This window comes from Mugil cephalus, chromosome 14 (genome assembly GCF_022458985.1).
Source record: "Mugil cephalus isolate CIBA_MC_2020 chromosome 14, CIBA_Mcephalus_1.1, whole genome shotgun sequence".
NCBI lineage: Eukaryota > Metazoa > Chordata > Actinopteri > Mugiliformes > Mugilidae > Mugil > Mugil cephalus.
In genome coordinates this window covers 19,590,357-19,600,666 of record NC_061783.1, presented here as the reverse complement: position 1 = coordinate 19,600,666, position 10,310 = coordinate 19,590,357, and the positions used below count along the sequence as shown (strand labels likewise).

The 10,310-nt window shown below is 43.2% G+C and overlaps 2 protein-coding genes across 2 annotated transcripts in view; both read right to left on the bottom strand.

Annotated features, from left to right (window-relative positions):
* Nucleotides 1-599: 599 nt before the first annotated feature.
* On the bottom strand, nucleotides 600-4,685 carry gdf6b (growth differentiation factor 6b). Its single transcript, XM_047604318.1, has 2 exons — nucleotides 4,331-4,685; nucleotides 600-4,096 (listed from the first exon to the last, which is right to left on the bottom strand). Exons 1-2 carry the CDS (start codon nucleotides 4,683-4,685, stop codon nucleotides 3,204-3,206), a joined length of 1,248 nt encoding a protein of 415 aa, XP_047460274.1. The 3' UTR covers nucleotides 600-3,203.
* Nucleotides 4,686-5,412: 727 nt separating this feature from the next.
* The window catches only part of pkhd1l1.1 (PKHD1 like 1, tandem duplicate 1), a 47,941-nt gene continuing 43,043 nt past the window's right edge, over nucleotides 5,413-10,310 (bottom strand). The window contains exons 72-77 of the mRNA XM_047604273.1: nucleotides 10,155-10,290; nucleotides 8,231-8,578; nucleotides 8,001-8,152; nucleotides 7,761-7,907; nucleotides 6,726-6,879; nucleotides 5,413-6,214 (exon numbers count right to left, since the gene is read on the bottom strand). Of these exons, the coding sequence (XP_047460229.1) occupies nucleotides 5,961-6,214; nucleotides 6,726-6,879; nucleotides 7,761-7,907; nucleotides 8,001-8,152; nucleotides 8,231-8,578; nucleotides 10,155-10,290 (1,191 nt within the window). The 3' untranslated portion in view covers nucleotides 5,413-5,960. The remainder of the gene's footprint in view (nucleotides 6,215-6,725; nucleotides 6,880-7,760; nucleotides 7,908-8,000; nucleotides 8,153-8,230; nucleotides 8,579-10,154; nucleotides 10,291-10,310) is intronic.

Sequence of the window (10,310 nt, the reverse complement as noted above, 5' to 3'; positions counted from 1 at the left end):
TTTCACTAATTAATGCATCTTGTAATATTTGTTTAATTTAAATAAAAATGGAAATAATAATAAAAAAGTTCGCGTCTGTATATATATATATATATATATATATATATATATATATATATATGGTAACGTCGTTGCTAACGACGATTAGCAAAGCTAACGTCGTCGTCCCCAGTATTTAGGCTAAGCTAGGCTAGGCTAAGTTGCTTCTCATTTAATGAACAGCGAGGACTGTAGCGTCAATATATATTTCTAATATATTTTATTTTTATGGCAAAGGATAACAAGCGTTTTTCCTCTAAAATGTGAATAGCAGGAGCTGTTTCCTGTAAAATGTGTTTGTTTGAGTCTTTAGCATCAAGACAAATCTTGTTTTAGCATTTTGGTTCAACCCATTTTTATGTATTTTTGCCTATACTGCTATTTGTTTACAGCATTAATTTGATATTTATTTTTCTTTTTTAATTAAATAAGTGTTATAATATTAGCAATATATTTTTTAATTTTAAAGATATTGACAGCTTGGACACAGCTTGTTTTTTATTTATTACCAATAAAATGTCAAAGCAGTCATAAAAAAATTCCACACGTCAGCAAGGTAATATAAGCCAAAGACATTTTAATTTGTCTCGTATTCTACGCATTTGTACATTTTATAAGAATAGAGTCATTCGGTTAAACAAAAATGATTATTCTACGCTGGAAAATACATCATCAGTTCATTTTCTGCTGCTTCATAATGTGGATACCAGAGAAATAAAAGACAAATGTACCGTGACACTGAATTATCAGTCAACATAATATATTATTTTAGGGTAAATAATGCAAAACATAACATATAACGAGGTTAAAATGTGCGGCTAATCTTTGAATCAACAGCCTGAAGATAAATTCACCAAGCAAAAACGAATGTTTTCTTCTCTTATATATATATATATATACACACACACATACATATATATGTATGTATATGTATATCAAGAGCACTGATAGTAATCTAATATTTCACAGTCTGCGAGCAGAACATGGCCGTCACATTTCTTTACAAAAACACGACCCATGTGTGTTTATTTAAACCTGAACATCCAGATGTGTGACTCATGGCGTCTGGAAGTTGTAACAGAACAAAGCGGACAATATAAATGCAATAACTTATTCACATAACATAAATTATTATTTCCACATCAAATATTTACACGTGGTACCTTTGAACATCAGTGCATTACAGACTAAATTACCGCGTGTGTGTGTCGTCAAGCGGACGTGAAGCTGGTCGGCGTTTCGGTGGAAATGTTCGGTGGATGGTGGTTTAATCTGTAGTCGTAACTTTACCTCCAGCACTCGAAGACTTTCCCTGAGTCATAGGCCATGTCAAAGCGCTGTAAGCTTAAGTTTCTGTAATGGGGGAGGTGGGGGGGGGGAATAATGTTTACCTGAAGTTAATGATTTGGTTTATAGAAGAAACAGGCCGAACGAGAGGCTGCAATCAATCCTTTTCGTTTTGGTCGAGGAATGCTCTGAAATGAAACAACTGCATCAGCTTTGATTGTTGCGTTGAAACTGGAAATCGCTTTCTTACATATTATCACAGGGAAAAACTGCCAGACTGATTTAGAAGCAGAGAGAGGCCTGGACTGCACGTATTTATTCTTAGCACGAGCAATCCATCAAACGTTTCGCGCTGCATTCGTGTCCCACGAGAAGAACAGCTGGTGGTAAAAGGTTAAAACAAATGCTTCTTTCATTTTTACACTAATTTAAATTTCTTGTCTCCACACGGGGAGTGTCTCAGGTGTCTTTTTTTTTGTAACGCAGGGCGTCAGATGAGGGGGATTAGGAACGTAGCGGGCAGGCAGTAAGTTTAGCATGACACACTGGAAACAGTGGACACAGCTAACAGAGCTAAGTCCAGAGTCCACCAGCTGCTCTAATGATGTGTTCACAAACCGAGCGCCAGACAAAACAAGTGTGTCCAGCTCCACCGTCGGCGAGGAGGTGTTGAAGTGTTGCTCAAGAGCTCGTTGTGATTGTTGGACGTTTGTCATCGGTTTTAAAAGGTAACTGGCGGAACCGACACATATGATGCGGCCGGCGCGGGAGGAAAGCGGAGCCAGCTCGGCTTTGATTTATAACGTGTCACAAACTACTGAACTACTGATAATGACTCGTTGCTAAAACAGAGACGGACACAAAACGTCTGGTGATTCTCAGTCGTCCGGGTCGCTGTAAAGCATCTAGAGGACAAACTAAGGTAGAGGCAACCTTCAGGAAACCTCAGTTGCTTTGCTTTTCTATAACCTCACCACTGGCTGCAGACAGGAGACTTCTGAGTCAGTGTTGGAGAGGAGGTCACGTCATGGACAAAACCCCGACCGCCCTCTCCACCGTACAACAGACACAGACAACGGAGAAGCACCTCATCCAAAAGACGACTTTGTCGCCTCAGGAAATCTTTCCTGCTTTAAGACGTCAGTCTGCACAGATCCTCACCTGTGTAGTTCGGTCGTGAATTCATTTAATTTCATTGCTATTTTCAATTATTTTATTATCTCTGTGTATGTAGGTTTTTTTATGGCACCTCATCCAGTCATATGTGTTTATTTCACATGATTTAAAGCTATTGAGCAACACTTCCAACTATTTAAAAGGTTCATCCAGGTCATGGTATTAATATATATATATATGTGTGTGTGTAAAAGCCAAAAACAAGGTGAACTGAACTTGTGGAGTTTCTTGAAGACGTTTCATCCATGTCTCTTTTTCAGTTGTGAACAAACGCGCTGCCCACTAATAACTTAAATGGAGAATTGTTTGATTAGTCCAACTTTAAAAGAGTTTATGTGGTACCTGCTTCTAGCTTTTTGCTCCTTGTTTCCAGTCTTTATGCTAAGCTAAGGCTAAGGCTGCTGCTTCAACTTTTGCATATATGGTAAGAAAACGCTCAGTTATTCTGTTGAGTCATTAGTTTTTTTGCTAATTTGATGGCGTGGAAGAGATGTATAGGTGATGTTCACGGGTGTAGATCTTAAGGTGTGTTTCCTCGAGACAGGAAGCAACAGAGAAAATAAAATAAAATAAAAACAACAACTGTTTGAGGTATTAAGCACGAATGATTTTTAAGTCTCTCCTTAATTCATTTGCAGCCTCGCCGCCGCACAGACTGTGGCACAGTTTCGGTTCCGGCTGATCGGAGAGGCCCTGGTCCACTACCTGCAGCCGCAGGACTCCACCACCATGTCCTCGTACTGCTTGTAGACCACGTTGTTTCCTGAGTCGATGTAGAGGATGCTGATGGGGCTGAGCTTGGATGGGGCGCAGCAGCTGGGCGGCATGTTGCTGGGGCTCATCGAATTCATCAGAGTCTGGATGATGGCGTGGTTGGTGGGCTCCAGGTGGGAGCGCAGGGGGAAGTCGCACACGCCCTCGCAGTGGTACGCCTCGTAGTCCAGGGGGGCGATGATCCAGTCGTCCCAGCCCAGGTCTCTGAAGTTGACGTGCAGCGGCTTCTTGCTGCACCTGGACTTGGACTTTTTGCCGTGCCTCTTGCCGTGGCGGGTTTTGGACGCGGCCGTCCTGCGTCTCCTGCTGGCTTTGGCGCCGGGGCCCCTCTCCTTGGCCCTCCTCTCGAGGCCCAGCAGCGCTCTCCCCTCTCTCCTCTCGCTGAACAGAGTCTGCCTCTTCTTAGATCTGGTGAACACCACTAAGATGGCTTTCTTCTGCTGAGGCCTGGCGTGCCGGTGCAGGCCCAGGAGGTGCAGGTCCAGCTCCCTCTCGGGGTTGTCCAGCGTGGCCCTGAGCTCCAGGCAGAAGTGCTTCCCCTGGCTCAGGCGCTGCCGCTCTTTGAATATTTCCCACACGTCCAACACCTCCCACTTCGGCCTGTGGGAGTCCTGCAGGTCCAGCGTCTTGGAGTCGAGCAGCCGCCGGTCGTGGCAGGAGAGGAGCTGGATGTCGACAGGCTCTGTTTCCGATATCCTGAAATTCCCAGACACTTTGGTGTATATCCTGAGCTCGGCTCCCAGCACCTCCGCTTTCTCGGAGAGGGTTGAGACGTCGAACAGATACTGCTGTCTCTTCAGAGGGGAGAGTGGGAGGTCATCTGTGGAAAGCATTAAAAAAAAAAAAAGAAACCGGCAGGGTCAGAGGCATTCTCACGGAGATGATGTACATACCACAGAGATGTGGAATCTGACAGGAAAAATCCACTAGTGTCTGCACTGAATTAATATGGGAGACAAAGCATGAGCCTCCACTCAGTCATACCTGCAGGCATGCACACAACACTCACACACACACTCACACACACACATTGCACAGCGGTGCAACAACGTACCTTGCCCGTTGTCCACGAAACTTGCAATAGTGTTTGCGGCTTTTGAAGAGCGGAAGAAACTTGCGTTGAGTCCCAGTTTCTCCGCCGTGGAGAAGGTCTTATAAATGGACAGCATGTAGTCATGAGGCTCCACCGAGTCCTTGGATGTGGCTTTAATGATTCTGTCCAGTGAAGGTGGCGCGTAAAACTCCTTAAAATACTTGGACGCCTCTTGTCCATCATAAATCTTCGCCACCTTGCCGCCGCCGCCGCTCTTTGGCGCAGCTGGAGGGAAGATAGCGAGGGTTTGGAAAGCGGGTATTTCCCAAACAAACGCAAGAGCCCCGCACAGGAAAGTGAAGTGACAGAAATCCATCCTCTGCTCTCGGAGTCGGAGTCTGAGCTGCGGCCGTGGAGGTGGAGGTGGAGGTGGAGGGAAGGAGGGGGGGCGGCGGCGCGGGGGGGAGCCAGAGCTGAACTCTGCATCCACTCTGCAGCAAGTGGCTGCTCCGCAAAGTGCGCACAGCTGAGGAGGACAGGCTGTGCAAAGTAAAAAAAAAAAAGGAAAGAAAGAAAGAAAGAAAGAAAGAAGAAGAGGGGGGGCCCGAGAACACGCCCACATTGTACTGTTATCGTAAAGGCTAAATGGAGGGCGCAAATTTAGGTTGTAAAACTAATTGTTCCTCTGTCGGTCGTCGCCTCCCTCCTCCCGGGGGAGGCAGATGTGAGGTGAAAGGATGCGCGTCAACTTGTGGTGCATTCAATGATGCTCCTTTTTTTCTGTTCTCCCCAAAATAATGATAATAAAAAAACTCAAAATACTGATTTTTACCTCAAGGCTTCCTTAGGCGCTTCTTCTACGTTTTAACGTGTTTAAAGCAGGAGTCTCAATCTAACTGTGCCTCTGCGCTCCGTGGATTTACCGCGGAGTCTCACGCCCTCTAGCGACGCACAGACGCACGCGCAAAAGAGGGGCGACGCGCAGAGGAGGCGGCCAATCAGCGTCCTTCAGCACCACGGACAGAGGCTTCGCTCGTCCTCGGACGATCTTTGGAAAATGATTGGATTAATCGCGAAACACACAGAGTCAACAAAGACGCGTATAACCGAGAAAAATAGAATTTATTGAAAAGAGAATTCAGTTTCAAACAATAAAACTTCATCCATTCATAATTTTTTCCTTCAGACTGAAGCTCACTATTGCACCTGTTAAATATGGAGGGAGTCTGCGTATGGCTCTTGTACCTTGATCTGTTAGCACATAAAATGAAAAAGACCCAGGAAAACAAAAAGTTAAAGTGAATATAATCAGCCTTAGACATTAGCTGGAATTAATTGGATTAACGATGAAACACCTGATGAAAAACCATGAAGTTTCAGTTTCAAACTATAATTAAAATGTACATGTTTTATTTTCATGACAATAACAAAACTTCATTCATTCATCAACTTTTCCTTCAGAGTGAAACTCTCGATTGCACCTGTTAAATACAGAGGGAGTCTGTCAACAACAACAACAACAACAAAAAAAGACCCAGAAAATAAAAACCCATCACGTGCTTTAAACATTCACACTTGACTTTGGAGATTCCTTCGAGTTAAAGTGAATATAATGTGAGGTATCCTTCATGAAGCCCTTCACAGCCGAGCTCTAACATATGGGGACGCTGTCTGAGCAGCAGGCCACGGCGTAGATGACGCTGACCACGCACAGGCTGCCGGCGGACACCGCGCTGCTGGAGCTGAAGATGCTGCCGTCCGGGGTCGAGGTCAGGCTGGAGGTGGGGGTGACGGGCGCGGTGGCGTTGGCCGTCGGGGGCGCGGTGCTGGGGGTGTTCTTGACGGAGAAGGACCTGGACTCGGCGCCCCAGTCGTTCAGAGCGAAGGCCATGGTCAGGTTCTCTCCTGCAGGAAGAGGAGGAGGAGAAGTCAGTGAGGGGAGCTGCTGCAAGACCTGTCGAGTTTATGGCTACGTATTGAGATTGTTTGCTGTTTTGCTTTTTTAACTTGTCTTCTATCAAACTAGTAAAAAAAACGGTCATAATGCACATTTAGATGTTCAGTTCACTACATTTTGTCCATGTTGCGCCTCCGATTTAATCCTAAATTCACTAAACGTCCCATTTTAGCCACTGTTCACATTTGTTCTGTAAATATATACAAATTAGCGCATATTTAAGTAGATAACTCCTCATTTCCATATTTAAATATAAATTCATAGAAAACTTGTAATGCAAAATATTATTGCATGTATGTACGTTATCAACTGGAGAAGTGTTGTGGTGATATCTGTTAGTTAAATAGAAGGTAGAGACAGGAAGTAATGGAGTAGAGAGAGTTTATGGCTCAGTTTATCATGTGTCTGCTTTCATCGATTAAAAGTTTGATCTGTGGAGGTGAGGGGATGAGGCCGTACCGCTGTTGAGAAGAGACAGGCCGGTGAAGTTGGCCCAGCAGGAGCTGAACAGGATGGTGGTGTTTCCATCCAGCCCATCGATGCTGTTTCCGTCCGAGTCCTTCAGACTGGCTGTGACCGTCAGAGTCGTCACTCCCACCGAGACGCAGTTACCCTGCAGACCCACGGCACGGGACGACATCAATGACCAGCACAAACTCACACAATCACATTCAGTCTTTTCTTTAAACTGAACTAAATTATAGGATTAAACTGAAGAGTGTCTAGAGCATCTGATCCAAAAAAAACTCTTACATTTCAACACTTTTTACAATGTCATAACTAATATTCTTGCTCTATGTTAACTTTAAACAAACTATTATGTGATTAATGGTTTAATTCAGAATAAGACATTTGTACAGGATTAGGAAAATTAAAAAATGAATAAGATTTTTTGATTTCTTAAAGATTAGATAACTTTTCGCTCACTGTTTCCAGATTATAAAATTCATGATGCATGGTAGAAAAAAACTATTCAGATACATGGCAACGCCTACAATTTAACTTAAATTAATAAAAACAGAAAAACAGGACCAATTAAACAGGTAAAGTGCAGTAAAGTTCAATTAGACGCATTAAAAAAAGCAAAAAACATAAAATTGTAGTAATAACAGAGGCCTGTAGTGTAAAAACCCTTATAATAATAATAAATTTGTTAGAAGATGAACTGTTTTGGATGTAAAGTTATCAGATAATCCTTAAATTTCACCCTAAATGTGTCCAAACTTTAATTTATTACGTTTTTAATAATAATAACAATTCAAAATAAACACAAACGTTCCCAAAATCTGAATGAAAGGGAGAAGAAAGAAGAATAATCTTATATAATTTGACCCTTTACCCCAAGAATCAATACACAAAGAACTTAAATTAAAACACACAATAAGCAGAAAAATAATGCTAATAATAAAACAAACAGGTTTTCAGACCTTTCACAGCTACAAACCTCTAAAACCAAAGTATTTGACGTCGGCAGAGCAACAAAAGCCGTCTCACCTGTTCATCCACAGCCATGAGACTTGGCTGCTGGTGCAGAGGACCCACGTACTCGCCGGCTATCGGCTCCGTGATGAGCAGCAGGCTGGACACGCTGGACACGTAGTTGGCCGTGGGCTCCTCCCTCGTCACCTCCTCCGTCGCCAGCTGGAGTTTAAAGCAGAAAAAAACGTGTCAATTCGGCCGAGCGCTTATTTCGCGATTCGTCGTCGCTCGAAAGTCGTCGCTCGTGTCGCTCACCTCCTTCCAGTCGGGGTCTGAGGACGAGGGCGGGGGCGGGATGATGCCCATGGAGGTGACGTTGAAGCCGATGGACTGGCTGAGGTTCCCGGAGACGGCAGCCTGGCCCAGATCGTCGGCGATGTTCTTCAGCAGCTCAAAGTCCTCCTCATCTGGAAAGACACGGGGCTGATTATCTGAAAAACCTCACGCTGACCCGTCTCCCACCGCTCGGGCGCCTCCACACTCACTGCTGCTGCTGTTGGTGGTTTGTTGGACCGGGGGTTTCTTGATCTCCACCTCCACCGTCATCCCCGTGGACCTCCTCCTCCTGCGCCGCGCGCCTCCGTCCTCCCTGACGATCTTGGTGATGCGGATCATCCCCGGGGGAACCTTGAGGAACGCGGCGAGGTTCTGGATCAGGTTCTCGCCGAAGAACTCGTCCTCGGTCATGGCGGGCATGTCGAAGGCCACGACGAGGACCGGGGCCGTCCGGACTTCCACCGGCTCGGAGCCTCTCACCACGACGCTCAGCATCTTGTAGTCCTGGTCGAAGAAGTTGGTGCCGATGGTGGCGTTGGCCTGAGGGACGTACTGACCTGGAGGACAGAGGATGTCACAATTTATTCACCTCAGATGTTCGTACGTATCTAACGAGACACAATAACAACAGTGGAATGAATTTAATCCACCACTGAGGTCTGTGTCCTCTCATACTGATTCTAAAAAGCATCTTTTTTCCTTCCTGCTGATGATATAAATAACTTTATTTTCATTTCTTCCATCTTTTGGAATCATATGTAGTTTTTGTGTTTAGTCTGTGTGTAATATGTATTTTGTGTGTCTAGGCTTCGTTCCCACCAATAAACTAAACTAAACTAAACTCACGTTTCAATACGATTTACAATACTGGGGTTAACGATATGAATGTTTTTTAAACAGAGTGAGTTACAGACCAATTATATGACTGAAAAAGATTCCTTTAAATATTCCTCAAACAAAAAATAACACTTGTGAGGTAGGATTCAAAATGCAAATGCAATGCAATGAAAGCAAATTTAAAAAACACCTATATTTCGATATATAAAAACTACAAATTATTTCTCTGAGGTAGCGTAAACTGTGCAAACGTATATGTTGTCTTCTTAAAAGTGAAACTGGAATTATATTTTATCTTAACAAAAAAAAAAAAGAATAAATAACTGGATTTTTAAAACAAATCTCACGTCAAAATAACTAAATGAGCAATACCATAAAAAAACTCTTCAAATAAACAAACTTTTTTTTAAAGGAAGATCAGCAGATCTCCTCCTGTCTGAATACCTGACTTATGGTGTTGAGAATAAAATGCGCCCTCTGCTGTTTAAAAAGGGCACAGCGATTCATTTTTCATCAGCTGATTTGAATCTTCATGTTTTTAACTGTCTCCGACGCATCCTTACACCAGAAAATAGAAAATATGACACAATTTACTGGATTCAAGAAAAATATTTTCATCTCACAGGATTCAACCAAGACAAAGACTCAAATTTAAACTATTATTGTTATTCACTGACTGGTCTGACGTAATAAAAATGTTTGAAGATGTCAGAGATTGAGCCCTAAAACATGTTTTTATTTAGTAAAAACTAAATATAAGTATAACTAAAAAAAAAGTCAAAAAGTAGTTTTAAAACTCACAGATGCCTTCAGGTACTTATGTTAATTATGTCAACAATTTTAAATGAGTTTTAATCAAGACTATATTCTACTTATGAGTGTTTTAAATATTTTATTACACATTTTGTGATGTTGATTTGAAAAGTGCTACAAACACAAGTCAATTTAAACATTTTAGATTTTTTAGATGAGAGGACTGATGAGAAGCAGCAGCCATGAATCTTCTAGCTCAGCATAAAGACTGGAAACAGAAGGAAAGAGCCAAAGTTAAAAGTTCCTGTATATTTCCTAGTTAATTATTTGGCTTTTCCAGTCTTGCTGTTTTGACTCTTATGCTAAGCTAACTGGCTGCAGCTTCATATTTTAATACAGCCAGGCTAAAATAAACACGCACGTGATCCAATATATATTTGTGAGGAACTTGCTGGCTTCCTATGCTGCATATGCAAAGAGCCAAACTACTGCTGTGAGAAGTGTCAGCGGCCCTTAATCAACCTCAGGGTGCGTTCTTGTTACCTGCGTACAGCGGCCTCTTTAGGATGTAGTCAGTCCGCTCAGCGTTCCACTCGGCGTTCGTCGGCGGGACCAGAGTGTTGTCGACGTACACGTCCAACCGCTGAGGCTTGGAGTAAAACACTGACACCACGACGCCCTGCGGAGACACAAAGCCAG